The sequence below is a fragment of the Balaenoptera ricei genome, chromosome 16 (genome assembly GCF_028023285.1).
Source record: "Balaenoptera ricei isolate mBalRic1 chromosome 16, mBalRic1.hap2, whole genome shotgun sequence".
NCBI classification, from domain to species: Eukaryota; Metazoa; Chordata; class Mammalia; order Artiodactyla; family Balaenopteridae; genus Balaenoptera; species Balaenoptera ricei.
In genome coordinates this window covers 15,330,365-15,349,506 of record NC_082654.1, presented here as the reverse complement: position 1 = coordinate 15,349,506, position 19,142 = coordinate 15,330,365, and the positions used below count along the sequence as shown (strand labels likewise).

General features: G+C 31.9%; 1 protein-coding gene across 7 annotated transcripts in view; it reads left to right on the top strand.

Moving 5' to 3' along the window:
• The window catches only part of ATRNL1 (attractin like 1), a 721,245-nt gene that overhangs the window by 221,563 nt on the left and 480,540 nt on the right, over window positions 1-19,142 (top strand). For all 7 annotated transcript variants that reach the window (XR_009497890.1, XR_009497891.1, XM_059899416.1 and 4 more), the window contains exon 21: window positions 2,167-2,219. Coding sequence is in view for 5 of the 7 variants with exons in the window: in XM_059899416.1 (XP_059755399.1) it covers window positions 2,167-2,219 (53 nt within the window). In the remaining 2 variants the exon portion in view is untranslated. The remainder of the gene's footprint in view (window positions 1-2,166; window positions 2,220-19,142) is intronic.

The window sequence follows — 19,142 nt, the reverse complement described above, 5'->3', positions numbered from 1 at the left end:
TGTTTGTAAGCACTGGTGATTCTTTAAATAATACCTGAAATTAAAATACCAGAAATTGGTGTTTAAACTCAACTCATAATTATATATTTTGAAAATACTTTTGATACATTCAAAATTCTTTCAATAATTATTAATATAAAACCTTTTAGACAATGTATGTTTCTAATTTGCTTTCTTGAGTTTGAAAATATAAAAGAGAATGTCGTTTTTATATTGGACACCTTCAAGGACTCTATAAAGCCTCTGAGTTTAATTCTTAACAAGGTGGTGTTTATTCCTTATTTGTGTCAAAATTCTGAGCTTGAGTTATGAAAGCCAGCAGAAGTTACTTTCGAAACAAGAGCATATAATTTCATCCTTATGAGAAAATTTGTGTTTTGGAGAAAATATAATTTTAAGTATTCCTTTTAAAAATTATATTATGTTAAAATTATATTATGTTGGAGGTAAACATGTTACAATAATTTCCAGTCCAATATGTTATTATATAATTTGAATAAACTAATTATTAATAACAAAAATGAAAGCTTCATGTCTTCCGTATTGGAAAATAGGTTTGTATTGGAGCTCTTAAAGTCAACTCATAGATAAATTAAAAAGTACATGAAATCCCTTGTCATTTGTCAAAGTTATTCATCTTAGATTGCTATGTGAACTTGAAAGCCATCTATTTAGGCAGTAAGATATACAGGGAATACCATGCATAACACTGCAGGGAATATTATGTTGAATATTTTCCTATTCTAAAAATAGTATTGTGATACCCATTTGCAACAAGTCAAGTTAACTTTTTGTGAGAGAAAAAGGAATTATAACGGTATTGTAAATCAGTTCTTTATGTGTATACTTGGTACAAAGTGATAGGATTTAAGTAGGTGAGTCTAAAGGAAGGGACAATAGTATAGGAATAGTATAGATTCTGAAGTGCTTAACCTAGCAGTAATGAGTATGATCATTTTTGAAAGCTAGAAAACTACTATATAACACACATTTTAAAAGTAACTTTTGGAGAAGTCACAGAAAACCTAAGTTTACCCCTAAGTTCCTTTCTTCCAGAGGATAAAGTTAGTGGTATAAAGGGCTATATATTTCTACTTTAATTTTGTAGTTACTGTAGAAAAGTATTTACTCTTCAACTCATTTTTTTTATGGATGCAAAAAATTATCAAGCACATGACTGAAAATTGCATTCAGAATGTAACTGATTATTTACTTTATTATCTCAACTGTTCGACCCTTCGTTAATTAATATATGTATGTATTAAAATTATTCCACAGTTCTAAGTAACTACTAAAACTAAAGACATTTTTGGAAGAATTTTCTCACCTTTTAAAATTCTGCATATAATTTAAATATTGAGTCACTTTATACAACTACCCTTGTGTACATTTTATAATAATTAAATTTGGATGGCATTCCAAGAAGTAGCATTATGCAAAGCCAAGCTATATCTCTGTTAGTCACTAATTGTCATTTTAATTGAATTGTAGAAATAGGGATTGAAAAAGTATGGACTTCAGAAATTTTCAAAATACTTATGATTTTCTCCCACTGCTATAGTTAACCATAATTTTAAATAATTTAACTTAGAATTCATGAGTTTGAATGCTCATGTGTTCTTTCATTTTGTTATAATCTGCTTACATGAATTTAGAGTTTGAACTCCTGAATTTAGGACTGGATGATTTAGAGAAAACTTTCCTCCATTACACAATTGAGGAGGTCTTTTTAAAATACAGATTCATTGGTTTAGAAACTGGGGAAAAATATATTAATTTCAAAGAATACCAGAAGTAAGAAAAAGATGTGATTTATGAATTCCCACAACTTTTTCCCCCTGCCTAAAAATGTCTTTAAATCTTTATCCAGACTTGAAAATTCTTCCTCATATTGTTAAGGGAGAATACATATCCCCCAAGCTTTTATCCCATCCCCTATATTCCTCTTGTGTATGTTTGTCTTTTCCACTTATTTCTTCTCTCACGCATTCCCGTATATAGGCTTTCTACATTAATTCTTTTGAAGATTTGTTTTTAAAACTTCAATTAATAGTAGTTTTTAAGATGTTTTAATGTAGAGTTTAATTACTTTTTTGCTGGAAGGAAAAACATGAGGCTTTTGAATTTTGTTGCTTAATAGTAAATGAGTTTTTTGTATTTCTACAGATGTGACTCTGAAAATCGCTATGTTGGTAATCCACTTAGAGGAACATGTTATTGTAAGTATTTGTATTTTTTATTTTAAATAGTTGGTTTGTTTTATTAGTTTCAGGTGATTTTGCAGGTAATAAAATTCATATTGAATAACTGATGTTGTCATTAATATGTTACCATTTCTATTTTTAAATCTTTTAACTCCATGTATATTGCTAAGAAAGTCAATGTCTTCTTGCTATATTCTCTAATTATATTTGGTGCATTTTTTTCTACTCTGAAGAGTAAAACAGCAATAGATCTTATTCTGAACATGCAACAAAATATAGAACTTGAGTAAACTCAGCTGGATTTTGATGTAATCTTTTTCATTATGATTAAATTTTGAACAGATAGAATTTTGTGATAGATTTTTCCGGGAGGCAATTTTGGTTATTACTAAAAAGCTGCACTGATTTTGTACTGAAAGATCCTTTTATTGGGTAATGATCATATGGCAGATGTATGTTTAACTTTCAAGAAACAAGCAAACTATTTCCAAAATGGTTGTATTATTTTACATTTCCACTAGCAGTGTATGAGATTTTCAGTTCTTCAGAATCTCTCGGTAAAAAAACCTTTTGTAGGTTTCATCATATCTTTTTTTACGTAGACAATAATGTGTTCTGCAAATAATGGAATTTAATTACTTCATTTTCTCGCTGGATGCCTTTTTTTTTTGGTCTTATTGCATTGGTACCTCTGGTATCATGTAAAAAGATATGATAAGCATGCAATTATTTTTGACTTGTTCCTAATCTTAGAGGGAAAGCACACAGTCTTTCACCATTAAGTATGTTGTAAGCTTTTCATATATGCCTTTATTAAGTTGAGGAAATTCCCTTCTATTCCTACTCTGCTGAGTATTTTTATCAAGAATGGATGATTTTTATGTCATACATTTTTTCTACCTCAATTGAGATGACCATAAGGTGTTTCTATTTTACTTTGTTAGTATAGTCATTTTAGTTTCAAAAATTAATGGGTGGTATAACATTATATGGATATATCACTGGTTTTTGGTCCATTTACCAGTTGATGGACATTGGGATTATTTCTAGGCTTTGGCTATTAGAAAAATGCTGACATTTAGATAGTCTATATATTTTCATTTTTGGGGGGTAGATTCCTAGGAGTGGAATTGGGAGGTTAGATGATATGCTTATGGTCAAGAAACTGTCAAATGATTTTATAGCATGGATATACTGTTTTACATTCCCACTAGCAATTTATATATGTTTCAGTTTTTCTACATTCTCATCAACACTTTATAATGTCTATCTTTTTGATTATAGCCATTCTAGAGTATTAGTAGTATCTTGTGGTTTAAATTTGCATTTCTATTATGACTAATAACTCTGAGTTCAATTTCATGTGTCCATGTCTTGAACATGTTTTGTTAGATATGTAAAATACTAATTTCCTAATACTTTTGTTGCTATTTCAAATAGTATCTTTTAAAACTACATTTTCTATTTGTTTGATATGGTAAAATGAACTTCATTTTAGTATACTGATCTGACATTCATAAAGGTCAGTGAACTCTGTTCTTAATTCTAATGGTTTATAAATGTTTGATTTTTAAATGCAGTTAGTTATATTACATGCAAATAACTTTTATTCCTCACTTTTCCAATTTTTTATCCCATTACTGGGATGGTTGGGATCTCTCTTTCAGTGCTGAGTCAAAGTGATGGTAGTAGACATTACCATCAAGTTGAGAGTTTGCTATAATTTATAGAATATTCCCTGTATCAAGTTAAGAAAATTCCTGTCTATATTAGTGTGCTGCAAGATTTCATCATGAGTGACTTTTTCCTTTACCTTGTTATATGTGAAGCTGAATTAATAGATTTTCATTAATTAGACATCTTTTCATTCTGGGGTAAACCGAACATACTTATGGTATATTATTATTGGGGATACTGCTAAATATTATTTGTTTACATTTTATTTAGGATTATTGTCAGTATAAATGAATGCAGACTATATTTTTACAGTATTTTTTCTGATGAATTCACCTTTGAGTTGTTTATCTTTTCTAACTTCATATTGTGTAACTATGGTAATAACTTTTAAAGTTGAATTTGACAAGATTGCTGTTTTATTCTTTTATTTTTTTAACATCTTTATTGGAGTATAATTGCTTTACAATGGTGTGTTAGTTTCTGCTTTATAATAAAGTGAATCAATTATACATATACATATATCCCCATATCTCCTACCTCTTGCGTCTCCCTCCCACCCTCCCTATCCCACCCCTCTAGGTGGTCACAAATCACCGAGCTGATCTCCCTGTGCTATGTGGCTGCTTCCCACTAGCTATCTATTTTACATTTGGTAGTGTATATATTTTAAAACACGAATAGTTAAAAAATATCAAGGGAACTTCAAAGGTTAGCTAAATTCAACTGAGATCTCTGAGTCTCGTGCTTCTTTATTGGTAGTTTTTTGTTGTTGTTGTTCCTCTTTTTTCCCCCCCCATATTATAGCATTAGCTTTGGGTTTATTCATCCTTTCCACTGATTTTGTTTTCTAGTTCATCAATTTTAGGTTTTGTCTTTAGTAATGTCCTTCTCTTTTATAGTTTATAATTGTTGTTTTGCCTACATTTGATATGTTTTCTTATTAATATTATTTTCTACATAGTTTATGGTTCAATTTTTATCTTCTTTTTGTATTTTATGTAAGAATTTTCTTAATTTCAATTAAGTAAATCTTACTAAAACCATCTTTTAATTATGTTTTCTAATTTTCTTGAGAATGTGGCATAAAAAGATCCCAAAACTTACTAAGGTATTTTTGTAGCCTATGGGACATTTGACAGTGTTTGGAGGCATTTTTATGTATCACAAGTAGGTGTGGTGTGTGGGTCCTATGGACTTCCAGCGGGTAGAGGGTGTTACATATTCTACAATGCACATGAGAGCTCCTTAGAACAAAGAATTATCGGACCCAAAATTTCAACATTGTGGGGGCTGAGAAATCCTGAATTAGAGGTTTAATCAGATCCAGATATGATTTTGGAGGAAACACTATTTCACAGGTGGGTTTGTGTTCTTCATGTAGCAGAAGCAAATAATGCCTGCGAGTCTCTCTTTTTATGTTCTTAGCAGACACTGATGCTCAATGTTAGATTGTAGTTGATTAAGGGTTGTAAGCTGGTATTCTAACTCCTTTATTTCTTGATTGAAAAACTTCTGTAAAAACAAATTTCCTCATGTGAGGTATTTGCTTTTTTATTGGTACAGTCATATAGGAAAGGCATGATAAATGCTCTAATTTTTTATTTTTTAATTAGTGGTTTTCAAAATAAAGAACTGTTTGCTTAATATCTTTCCAAGGTGACAAGTAGGTTTGTTGTTTTTGTGTTGTAAACTTATGGACACAAACATATTTAATATGTTTCAATCCACTTGCAATTATTTTCCTTACTGATGTTTATATTATCTATTTTCTATGTCTTTTAATTGATCCTTGTTGTCTATATTTTCCACATTCATTTTGTTTTACTTCTCTCAAACATCCTGGATTTTATGGAGACGTATTTTTGTCTGATTTCTTAAAATTAGATATTCTTAATTGATTCTTCTTGAATCTTTAGTGTTTCTTGTGTCCCAAAGGAGTAACTAGTTACAATTATGGACACAAGTAAATTACATTCCATTTTTTTAGGAATAATAAATACACTAATATTTAAGCCTTTTATATTTGAGACTAAGCTGATTTTTCTTTAGATCAGTGCTATCCAAAATAAATATAATGTAAGCCACATGTGTAATTAAAATTTTTCACTAGCTACATCACAAAAATTAAACAGGTGAAATCATTTTTAATAATATATTCTATTTAATTCAGCATACCTAAAATGTCATTTTAATATGTCACAGTATAAAAAATCATCAATGACCTATCTTTTTTTTTTTAGTTTTTCTTCTGTTTGAAATACAATTTGTATGCTATACTAATGGCAGCCCCAATTCAAATCAGTCACATTTAAGTTACTCAGTAGGCACATGTGAATAGTGGCTACCATATTGGACAGCTCACCTATTATATAGGACTCTCACCCTCTTTTTTTTTTTTTTTTTTAAACATCTTTATTGGAGTATAATTGCTTTACAACGGTGTGTTAGTTTCTGCTTTATAACAAAGTCAATCAGTTATACATATACATATGTTCCCATATCTCTTCCCTCTTGCATCTCCCTCCCTCCCACCCTCTCACCCTCTTTTAAAAATGTTAAAAGGATAGTCATGAAGCACTAGATGGCAGTCTTGTCATTTGTTATGAGACCTTTAAAGTTTAATAACATTTAAAAGAAATGGTGTTAAAAAAAAAAAAAAAAAGGTCAGTAGTTCTTGTAATAGTGTTAATGGAAACTATTCTGATTTTAAAGATTGGAGTGAAATTTAAAATGCAGGTCCACACTATAACTTGAAGTAATTGAGTGCAATGTGGTGTTAATTTAATTGAAAGTAATACTTCAGCAGTTATATCCTATAGACAGTCTTAGTAGTTTTTTAAACTTCAATTTAAAACCCCAAACCAAATGTATTAGATAGTTATCATGCATCACATGGAATAAAAAGAGTTTCTAGCAATGATATCAAATTTGATTGACCCTTGTAAACATTGAAGTACTCAATTTATCTTGGCAAATATGAAAAGTAGTAGCCACAAAGTAGTATAGTTTCTTTTATTCTTAAATGCTTTTTAAAAAATTATAACAACAATTATAATGAAGAAAACCTTAAACACAAGATGAAAGACTCGACTATGAAAATGTTATATAGAGGGTATATTTCAATGAGTAGAATCAGAGTACGGAAAGTCACTTACTGAAATCATCTACTTTTTGCTCCTACTATGTGTAATGTCCACACTGTCAATTGTATTTCAGTATATTTCCAAGTAATCTAACATATTTGGGTTTTTTTCTCCTGTTACTCTGAAAAATTACTCTTTTACTTGATTTTCTCCTATTGCTGTGTAGAGTTCAGTGTGCAATTTTGTGATGAAAATAATACACTGCCTCTTTTAAGAGTAAGAAATTTAATTACTACTTTTATATTCAGTGTTCACCTCTACCACTCATCACATCTTACCTTAGATTATATTACTAAAAATCAAAATACTTATCTATTCATCTCACTGTAAGCCCTTTAATTATTATTGATTTATTAATGTTTGTCTTGGACTGAAAGACATTATTTATAAGCATATTATTTATTGAATTTGATTTTTTTCTTTTGTTTGATAAAAGAGAGATAATATTTCTAGTAAGTGTTATTATAGCTGTAAATTAAAATAACAAGTATCAGTCTCAGTTTTATTACTTAAAATGCTGTGTCATATAAAACAGTGAAAGCAATTAAAACTTGAATTAACCTTATATTTAGTTTAACTATTCTAAAAGGTTCTCCCCTTTTAAATGAAATATACTGTACTTTAATGGTTTATGTGACTTTTTAACTAATAAGTATAAATAGCAATTTAAATAGGGTCTGGCTGGTCCATCTGCAAATAGAGCAGAAGTGACCTTGATCAACACAGAAAGTCTAAATTCTTACATTTCACAAATTGAAGACACGATGGTTTGAAGATTATCTGACAAAACATAAATGAATCACATGGTTGACATTTTAATCTTATTCTTTGATTCATGTGTTCTTATTAAATTTTATGAAGCTTATATGCTAGTGTTTTAAAATGTTTATTTCAGAATTAAATATTTTAGCATATTAAAAATGAAGGACAATACAGCACAATTATGAAAAAGTTAAAAATAACTGAGAGAGGGACTTCCCTGGTGGTCCAGTGGTTAAGACTCTGCACTTCCACTGCAGGGGGCACAGGTTCAATCCCTGGTCTGGGAACTAAGCCAAAAAAAAAAATAGCTGAGAGAAAAAAAATTGCTACTAAATTAATCTAGAAGAGAGAGATGAAAATTTATCTGACTGTATACTTATAATAAAAGTGTTATATTATTCTGGTTATGTAAATAACATAAACACACTGTAAAAATAATTAAATAAAGCAAAAGAAAGTTTAATGAGGAAAACAAAAATGTCTGCAAACCTCCTACCAGGGCTCCCGAGTGGAGCTGTGCTGTCTGTGCCCTCTGCAAAGGTGCCCAGCTGCGAGGCCGAGTGGCACCTCATCTCCTGAACTTCCTCTTCTCGCTTTATCTGTCTTGAGCAAGGGTTGATAGCTCCTTATTTGTATGAAGATGTTGAATGTGCTTTTCTTTTTTTTTTTTTTTTTTGACTTGTGAATTTGTTTTTATTTTTATTGGGCTATAGGGGATGCGTTGGGAAATATCTCTGCAAGTTATGCCCTACTAGGGAAATGTCCATTCTAACTTCCCTGGGGTAGCTTTCGGAGCTTTTTCTTTTTCTTGGAGCTGCTGCTCTTGCTGGCAGCAGCCTCTTCAGGTCCACTGCTGAGTGGCTCCTCCTTGGAAGAGAATTTCCTCTTTTTCTTGGGAAATGCTGAATGCATGTCTTTCTAAATAAATTATGTCCTGAGAACGATTTTACATAAAAGAGGTAATAGCATATATAATATTCCTATTGTGAACAACTTTTTTCCACAGATATATAGCTCATTATTTCATTTATTAAATAAGACTGGAAAACCACCTGATTTTAAAATAATGATAATACTAGTTAAACTTTATTGAGCACTTACTGTGCCAGGCTATTTTAAGCTTTTTACATTTATTAGCTTGTTTAATCCTCAAATGAGAAGGGTATGGTTATTTTTTTTTTCATCTTTATTGGAGTATAATTGCTTTACAATGTTGTGTTAGTTTCTGCTGTACAACAAAGTGAATCAGCTATATGTATACATATATCCCAGTATACCCTCCCTCTTGAGCCTCCCTCCCACCCTCCCTATCCCACCCCTCTAGGTAGTCACAAAGCACTGAGCTGATCTCCCTGTGCTGTGTGGCTGCTTCCCACTAGCCATCCATTTTACATTTGGTAGCGTATATATGTCAATGCTACTCTCTCACTTCGTCCCAGCTTCCCTTCCCCCCAGTCTGCCTGCATCCTCAAGTCCGTTCTCTATGTCTGTGTCTTTATTCCTACCCTGCCACTAGGTTCATCAGTACCGTTTTTTAGATTCCATATATATGCGTTAGCATACGGTATTTGTTTTTCTCTTCCTGACTTATTTCACTCTCTATGACAGACTCCAGGTCCATCCACCTCATTTCAGATAACTCAATTTCATTCCTTTTTATGGCTGAGTAATATTCCATTGTATATGTGTGCCACATCTTCTTTATCCATTCATCTGTCAGTGGACACTTAGGTTGCTTCCATGTCCTGGCTATTGTAAATAGTGCTGCAATGAACATTGTGGTACATGACTCTTTTTGAATTATGGTTTTCTCAGGGTACTTGCCCAGTAGTGGGATTGCCGGGTCATATGGTAGTTCTATTTTTAGTTTTTTAAGGTATGCTTATTATTGCCATTTTTTAATTTGAGGGAAAAGAGGCAGAGAAAGTTTAATTCATTTGTATAAGATCACACGGCTAGGAAATGTCAAAGCCAGTTTCAATCCAGGCAGCCTGGGTCTATACCCACCTCTGGATCTATACCACTCACTCTCAACCACAGGTAATAAAACTAGAGCAACAAAAATTCGCAGTATATTTAACCTAAGAGTTGTTTTTATATGAATAAAGTAAAAACATCATGTTAAAAGAAATGAAAACAGGGCCTAAATAATTAAAAATTTAAACTATTTTCTCAAATGAAGTCTTCATATGAAAATATGCTTACCAAAATTGATATATAAATTTTATGCAGTTCTAATTAGAATTCATTCAGTTCAATATTTTGAAGGGTATGCATAGAATAAATTATCTTAAAGTTTATTTTATATGCTGCACTTTTACAATATTCAGTAAAATTGTGAAAAGGAAAATTAGTGAGAAACTCCCACCTGACAGATATTCAGACATAGGGTAACTCTAACTGTACTGGTTCCTATTCTGGTACAGGAATCAATTGACAAAATAGAGGTCAGGATTAGATTCTTGAACATTTGGGAATTTATATGGCAGTCATTTTATTTTTATAAAAGTTCTTAATGACTTAATCTGCTTGTTCTAAAATATCCCAGACTTTACCTTAGATTGTGGCTTTTGTATTTACTATATTTCTGCCTCAAATACTCCATCTCTAACTAATAGTCAACTCTTACCTAAAATAGACTCCTTTAGGTATTACAGTAACTTTTTTTTTCCATCCTAATACACTGAAATGAAATTATCTCACTTGTTTATTTGTTTACTTGAATGTGGGTTTTCTTTACTCATTAGAAAGAAAATCTGTGAACCCAAGACCTTCTGTTGTTGGAACCTATACTTAGAAAGGCCTGTGGCTCCTAGGAAGGCTTTCAGGAGATATATACTGGAGTACACATGTAAATTACTAACAAATGAATGAATACACATGTATTGTGGCTGTATGGGCAAGTATTTTTATTGATAGGGTGTTTGACCAAAAATGTTTGGAGATCATGTTATACGTTATCAAGTAAAAGTCGCTTTACATTATTTTTTAATTTATTTACATAAGGTAGTACAGCTTTAAGCACCAGCCATTGATTTAAATACAAATGAGTTTCAATCTTTGTTTTTCTACTTAGCCTGTGGAATATTTGCTACAAATAAAATTTAAGCAGTTTTCCATATGTCATTGCGGAATAATGGAAAGTTTAGCTACTTGGAGATACTATGAAGCAAAGGAAGGTGGCTTCTGAAGAGATCATGGTATATTATATGAAAACCCGTAAATTAGAATCATTGACATAGAGGCATTGGTGGTCATGGTCCATCCTCTTTTATTCATTGATGAAAAAAGTAAGACTCCATGGGTTGAAGTGTTTATCCTAGGCCACACAATGAGTCATTCAGAGTGTGGTTAATAACAAAGGTTCTGTGCTCTTTCTGTGATATTATATCTAGCAAGTGTTCAACTTGCAAAATTCCTGCAACAGATTTTGCCTTTGCAATTATTCTAAATGTTTCAAGTTCAATAGAAATTCTTAATTAATAATTGTAAGCATGGATAGTACTGTTCAGCAAGCAAGGAAATATTGTATTTATTGAATATTTATTATGTGTGAAACAATTTAATATTATTTCATTTAATATGCACAAGGATGACATATTTTTTCTCCTTAATTTTTACTTACTTAAGAGCTATACTGTTAGTGCTTGGAGAGACTGTCAGTTATTGGAATTGACTCACTTTTGTTTATTCACTCAACATATGTTTATTGACTAACTACTTTGTTGGACTCTGGGGATATTACAGAGAACAAAATGTGTTCTGCTCCATTGAAGCTTATAAGGTTGTAGGGAAGATAGATATTAAACTTGTTATATAGTTACCTAGATATGATTGTCATAAGAACTCTGAATGAGAATTATAGATGCTTTGGGAATATATTACAAGAGATTACAAGAGAGCTTGACCTTATTTGTGGAGCCGGGAGTAGAAGTGGGTGAAGCAAGAGAATAATGGAGCTTTGATGTGAAAGATGACTTGGTAGCGTAGTGGTGATGGTGTGAGTATGGGAAGGAGTAGAATCAGCAGGGGCAGCTTGCACAAAGGTCAGTGGCTGGAAAGAACATGGCATATGATATACTAATACTTTAACACACACAACTAGGTGAAGGGGGTTAGGGGATGAGGTGTGTGAGATATGAAGGGTCAAATCATGTAGCGCTTTATAGGACATGTAAGGACTTCAGAAAAATCTTACGAAAAATGAGAAGCCATTGAAGGATGTTAAGAGGAGAGTAAAATGTTAAATTTTAATTTTAAAATAATCAGGCTGCTTGCAGTATGTCAAACAGCTTGGTGAGGGCAATAGAGCATGAAAGGATCATTTTAGTTCATTTTCTGAGGCATTGTTCCTGCAGCTACATTTTAAATATGACTGTGATACATTTAGACTGTGAGTATACTTGAACTTATATTAACATAAGTTTTATCATTTAATAAACAATTGTCTAAGTTGGCAAATGCATGTACTTATACATATGCCATTGTTTAAAACATATTTGAATTCTTGATGTTGTTGTCAAAGTCTATATGCATCCTTTTCACACCCCTCAGGATGGCTGACTACATGATCATGAACTCATATATTTATGAACAAATATAAAACTCTATATAAATACGCATATGAGAATCTGACTTTTGAAATCTTTTAGAATTAATTCAGAGCCAACATAGTGAATAATGAAAGTGAAATAATATTTATTGAATGCCTTTATTTTGTGAGACAGTCAAGCCAAATACATACTAACACAATTATGTTTAACCCACAGAGCAATCCTATGAGGTAGGCAGTTTTATCCTCATTGTACCATTGAATCTCACTGAGGTTAGTTAACCTGCATATGATAACCCAGTTGGTAAATGGGAGATTACAGTTGAGTTCTCCTTAAATACTGTGCATAATGCTAAATTAAAAGTAAAATACAATATTCACTGGTAAAAAAGCAAATCATTAGGCCTTAGTTCCTTTCTCAAAATATTCAAATTAAGAATTTCTGAAATTTGTATGAACAGTGCATTGACAGCATACACAAGTCAAGGTTGATTTCACTTGTGATTCTGGCATGTTTGCCTTCTTAGACCTCAGATATATAGATAGTTCCAATATGTTTGATGGTTTTTATCACTGGTTACTATTTTCTTAAAAATACATTATTTTATATAGCTTTTGTTAAAAGAGTAAAACAAATATTCACCGTTTGCTCTTCATCACCCCCATATGTAATGTACTCAGAAACTTTCTTCATAGTTCAAGTTCTCTTTCAAAATGTCTTTTTCTATGTATAAATTTTTAGTCATCACTTCACAATTAATCATTAGTTTGCTGGAATATCTGACCTTTTAAAACATTTTGTGCATGTTAAAATCTTTTCTCTTGATGTTTTATTTGCTTAAACTCCTTTTAACATGCTGTCTGTGTCTTACTCATGAGCTTGATTTTGTATATAATTTGTTATTAATTTTTTGTGGTAAATAGCAGCCACTTTTTTTTTTTTGCTCCAGGACTGCTAGTCAAGTATTGACTGAACTACCTAAAAAAGTCTGCTGTTGCATATTGGAACTTCACCCTCGGTTTGCTCTAGCCAGAGAAGACTAGGCAGAGAGACTAATTATTTTACATGTTTTTATTTGTCTATACCTAAGAAATAAGTGAATTAGGAATTAGATATGCCATTTCTGGAAAGATATACAACCATATAAATCTAATTTCTTAACATGTAAGTGTAAGTCATGTGAAAAACACAGTAAAGATCAAGGATCAAAAGAAAAAAGTTCTCTGAACACTTCTTTTAACAAATTTCCCCCTTTTTGGCCCCAGTTATGGAAGTAATGTGTGTTTCATTCTAGAAAAGAAATAGACAAAAAGACAAATTAAAAATCACTGAAATCCTTCTATCCAGAGAAAATTATTGGTAACATTGTATCAGATACTTTCCCAGTCTTTTATCTATGTAATGACACTGTGGTAGGCTGAATAATGGCCTCCCCCTCCAAAGAAGTCCACATCCTAATTCCTGAAACTTGTGAATATATTACCGTAAATGGTAAAAGGGGATTTGCAGATATGATTCAATTAAAGATTTTGAGATGAGATTTTCCTGGATTATTTTGGTGGACCCAGTGTGATTACATGTGTTCTTCTGAAAGGGTACAGAGGGAGATTTGACTACAGTAGTGGGAACTGTGATGATGGAAGGAAGAGGTTGGAAAGAGAGGAGGGAAGGGGTCATGAGCTAAAGAATGAGAGGTCTTCAGAAGCTGGAAGAGGCAGGAAGTGGATTCTTTTTGAATATACTCCAGAAGGAACCACCCCTAACACTCTGGTTTTACCCTGTAAGACTCATTTGGACTTCAGACTTACAGAACTATAAGAGAATAAATTCATGTTGCTTTAAGCCACTAAGTTTCTGGTAATTTGTAACAGCAGCAATAAGAAGCTAATATACACTTTTAGTGTATTTATTTCTTTTCCAAACATGGCATGACAAAGGAAATATTTCTCAGAATTATTTTTCTTTAATTTGTCCTTAATATCTTTAGGTGTGTCATCTGTTCTCTTGTAACTACCAGCATATCATACCTTTAAATTAATTTTATTCATTGTTTTTTCCGTATTGGCAGTTTTAAAATCAAATAAAAATTATCTTATTTTTGACATGAAATCTACCCTCAACAAATTTTTATTCACCTTGCATAATTGCGACTTTATGTCTGTTGATTATCAACTCCTATTTTTCCCCTCCTCTCAGCCCATGGCAACCATCTTGCTACTCTCTAATTTTATGGGCTTGATTATTTTAGATACCTCATATAAGTAGAATTATGCAGTATTTGTCCTTCTGTGACTGTTTTATTTCACTTAGCTCCAGCAATATCATTCTGGGTGTTTATCCAAAAGAGTTGAAATCAGGATCTTGAAGAGATAATAGCATTACAGTGTTCATTGCCACACTGTTTAATAGAGTCAAGATGTAGAAATAGCTTAAATGTTCACTGATGGTTGAATGGAAATACTGTAATATATGACATGAATGAAACTTGAGGACATACAGGCAGCTTTTTTAAAAGTTCTTTTAAAATTTTCCATGTGAAATAATTTCAGATTTACAAAAAATGTGCACATTTTTTTTTATGACTTTCACCCTTGGAAAGTGTTGGACAGTTATTTTATAGAATATCCCTCAATTTGGTTTTGTCTGATGTTTTTTCATGATGAAATTCAGGTTATGCATTTTTAGTAAGGATACCACAAAAGTAATGTGTGTTTTTCTCAGTACATCCTGTCGGGAAGCATATGATATCAATTTGTTCCATTATTGGTGGTGTTGTTTTTGGTCATTTGTTAATGCACAATGTCTACCAGTTTTTCCACTCTAAAGTTACTGTTTTTATTGTATTTAGTGAGTGTATTATGGGGAAATTCTTTGAAATTATGTAAATGTCCTATTTCTCACCATACTATCACCCACTATTTTTACCATACATTGATGTTCTTGCCAAATGGTGATTTTCTATTCTGTTATTTCTTCTGTTTCCTCTACATTTATTAACTATAAGGAAGAGCTGTCTCTTCTCCTTCATTTATTTGTTTATTCACTTATTTGTATTTATCAGTATGGACCCATGGAGATACACACACACACACACATTTTGTGGCTTATGATAAATTACTATTATTATTTATTTTACAGCTGAAATTGTTCTAGATTTGGCCATTGGGAACTCCCTCAAATTGTCTCCTCTGTTGTTTTGGCAAGACTCTATCATTCTCTGAGTACTTCCTTATTTTCTGACACTATAAGAAATTTCAGACTCATGGTGTACTTTCCAGCCCTAGCCCTGTAATCAACCATTTTTCCAAGAAGCCATGGTTCCTTATATTGGAGAATGGTGTTTAGAAAGAACCTGGGAGCTAAGTATGCTCATTGGTTCTGGGGCATTCATCTTTCTTTCCTTTAAAAAATGTTATTATTTTTTAAATTAAACCACCAAGTATATTCTTACTCTCTTTTTGAAACTCTACTATCTTGCTTTAACAGAAACTTGTTGTATCCTGAAACGTGACTCTTCTCTAAGGGAAGTGTTGACTGTTTTTTCTTTCCCAGTGTCAACCCCTTAGAATCTAGATGTAGAAATAGTATCAACCTTTCTTCCTCTGAGTTTGACAAATAACCGCTTTTCTTTACTCACTCAAAAATTTCATCTCCTTTAAAGCAATATTTTACCTCTCCTTGTTGCTGCCTTGCACTGAAATCCTGTGCACCCCATTTAATCTTCTATCCGTTTAATACTTTTTCGCCTGCCTATTTTCTCTCTTGACATCATTCTTGATTTCAATTTCCACATGTACTTTAATTATGCATTAATTACGTTGTGTTCAGTTTCCAAGAAGGCTTATAGGACTCGAATACTCTGTACTCTCAGGATAGCTTTATTATAAGCAGAGGATATACATTGAAAGTGGTCTGGAGATCTTAGATATTAGGGCTGACTATATAGTTATAGCAATTAAGGTGGTGTGGTTTTTTTGTGTTAAAATAGCCCCCAAATAAGAACTGTAGGTATTTATATTTTTATATTATATCTGGCCACATACTGAAATTTTTTATTATTTTAGTAGCTTTTTAGTTGTGTTATATTTCTTTGTAAACAATCTGATTTTAGACATAAGAAGGTTAACTTTGTTTTCTTCTTTTATTCTAACTTGAAATCTGTCATCTGTTCACTGCCAGACCTTTTTGCTATGCTATTTCCATATCTGTATTTGTCTCTTAGTTGTAGTATTTGTGTAAATAATTTTTTTCAGGATGAGTATGTAGGTCTTATATTTTAGGGCATTTGCTTATCTGGAATTATCATTATGTTGTTTTTCTATGTAGACAGGATGGTTGAGTATGTATATTTCATAAAATATTGCTTCAGTTTCTTGTCTTTTGACATGTTGTTACTCAAGATCACCTAGCATCTTGCCTAATCTTGCTTTCTAAATAACTAATTTGTTTGTATGAATATATGTGTGTGTGTGTGTGTGCATGTGTGCACATGCCCATATGGATATGCCTGGATGTCTATTTTTTAAATAACAACTTTATTGAGATATAATTCATATACCTAAAGTCTCACCCTTTTAAAGTGTACATTCAGTGATTTTTTTAGTATTTTCACAAGGTTGTGCAGACATCACCACTATCTAATTTTATAACATTTTCCTCACTCCTAAGAGAAACCCAGTACACATTATCAGTCACTCCTCGTTCTCCTTTCCTCTAGCCTTTGGCAACCTTTTTTCTCTCTTTAAAGATTTGTCTACTCTGAAATATTGTATAAATGATGTCATGGAATATGTGGTTTTTGTGATGGCTTCTTTTATTTATCATAATGTTTTCAAGGTTCATCCATGTTATAGCAGGTATCAGTACTTCATTCTTCTTTATGGCCAAATAATATTCCATTGTATGGACATATCACATTTGTTTACCATTCACCAACGGATGGACATTTGGGTTGTTTTTACTCTGGGGCTATTCTGAATAATACTGGATTCTTTTTATTTTTTATGCAGGGCATTTCCTTTTAACATTTAGGTTTGAATCTTCAACAGATTTTTTATCATATATTTAACATATATGTGCTTCTTTTCAATTTGTTATGATTGTCTGCTTTTAACAACATTTTCCCTGCATATGTTGAAAATTTCTATGTCTAATATTCCTCTTGAGTGATTTTCATCTCTGTTCTATTCTGGGAGGCTTTTTCAGATTTGACCTACATGAACTGGTTCAGAATTATGTTTTAATTCCTTTATTTTCTGATCCATTATTTTTAATTTTGCCATATCATTACATTTTGTTTTTGTTTTGTTTCTTACACTTTTAACTTACCTAACTCTCTTTTTATTGTAGTCTTCAGTGTTATTATCTCATCTTTTCATCTTTAATTATGTGGGTTTTTTTTAGATTTTCTTTTTCCTTTCGTGTATACTGCATAGATATTTTAAATGACTAAACACCTTACTCATATTAAATAATTATATATACTTACTCTATTATTGACAAAATATTTTTCTCTTTTCTCACTATGCAAGTCAAACTAACTCAACAATACAAAAGATGTTAATTTTTCCTTTCTCTTTATTTTCATGATTTTTTTTTCATTTATACAATCAGAATTTGGAGCCAGAAGTATGAATAGCCTCATATTAACCTTAAGGTCTACCAAGTTCATATAAAAAGTGAAAGAGGGTCTTCCCTGGAGGTCCAGTGGTTAAAGAGTCCTCCTTCCAATGCAGGGGACGTGGGTTCGATCCCTGGTTGGGGAACTAAGATCCCACATGCCTCAGGGCAACTAAGCCCACACACTGCAGCTGGAGAGAAGCCCTCATGCCACAGCTGAGACCTGATGCAGCCAAAAAATACAAATAAATAAATATTAAAAAAAAAAAAGTGAAAGAGGTGTAAAGAAGAGTGGCTCTTCTTCATATCCATTTACCCATATTTGTAGGCTTCATTTTTAGATCCAATTGGGAAATTAATTGCCAGTGTCTAGTTTCCCTGGACTTATCAGAGGTAGTTTGCTGATTGTTAGCCAGAATATTTAAGAGCCAGCTGTATCATTTACAGCTGTTCCAAACTTCAGGGCTGAGTCTATGAAATCAAAGGATTGATTTACATAGTGTTTATGGTTTTCTTCAAGCTTTGAAATATATCTTTGGTGTTTTTTCTATTCACAAAGTTTTCAAATAATTGTCTCTAGTCAGTAATATATTTAAAAATGCACAATGCAGTTTGTCTTTTTTTTTGACTATGAAAGTTTAAAATATGCTGAAAATTATAGTATATATATTGCCATATGTATAGTATATATACCTTTGTAGGACATAAAATTTTAAAATTATTTACCTAGTGGGTTTAATAAAGCTTAACACTTCGCTATGTTTCCTGCAGCAACATAGGCTCCACCTCTGCTAACCTTAGTGCAGGGTGGGTGCAGTTTACAGGGCTCCACCCTGTAATCTCAGCAGCAGGATTTTCTTAAGACTTCCTTTTTTTTGTTTTTTGTTTTGGTATGAATTTGTTGGTGCTTCCACATTACTGCTGGTCTAGCACGCAGGTGGGGAGAGATATACAGGAAGCAAAAACAAACAAATAAAACCCCTACAAACCCAGGGAACTTATGACTGGGTCATCCCTTGAGTTTTGAGGTCATTGCCTTTTACCTACCCAAGGACATTGTTCTAAAATTTCTTCTCTCTCCTTTCTTATCAACTGTTTCTTTTCTACTAAATTTTATGTATGCCAAGCAGTATAAAAACATGCTCTTTCTCCCAATATAAAGAGGAGCTCTCTTCCCTCACTTT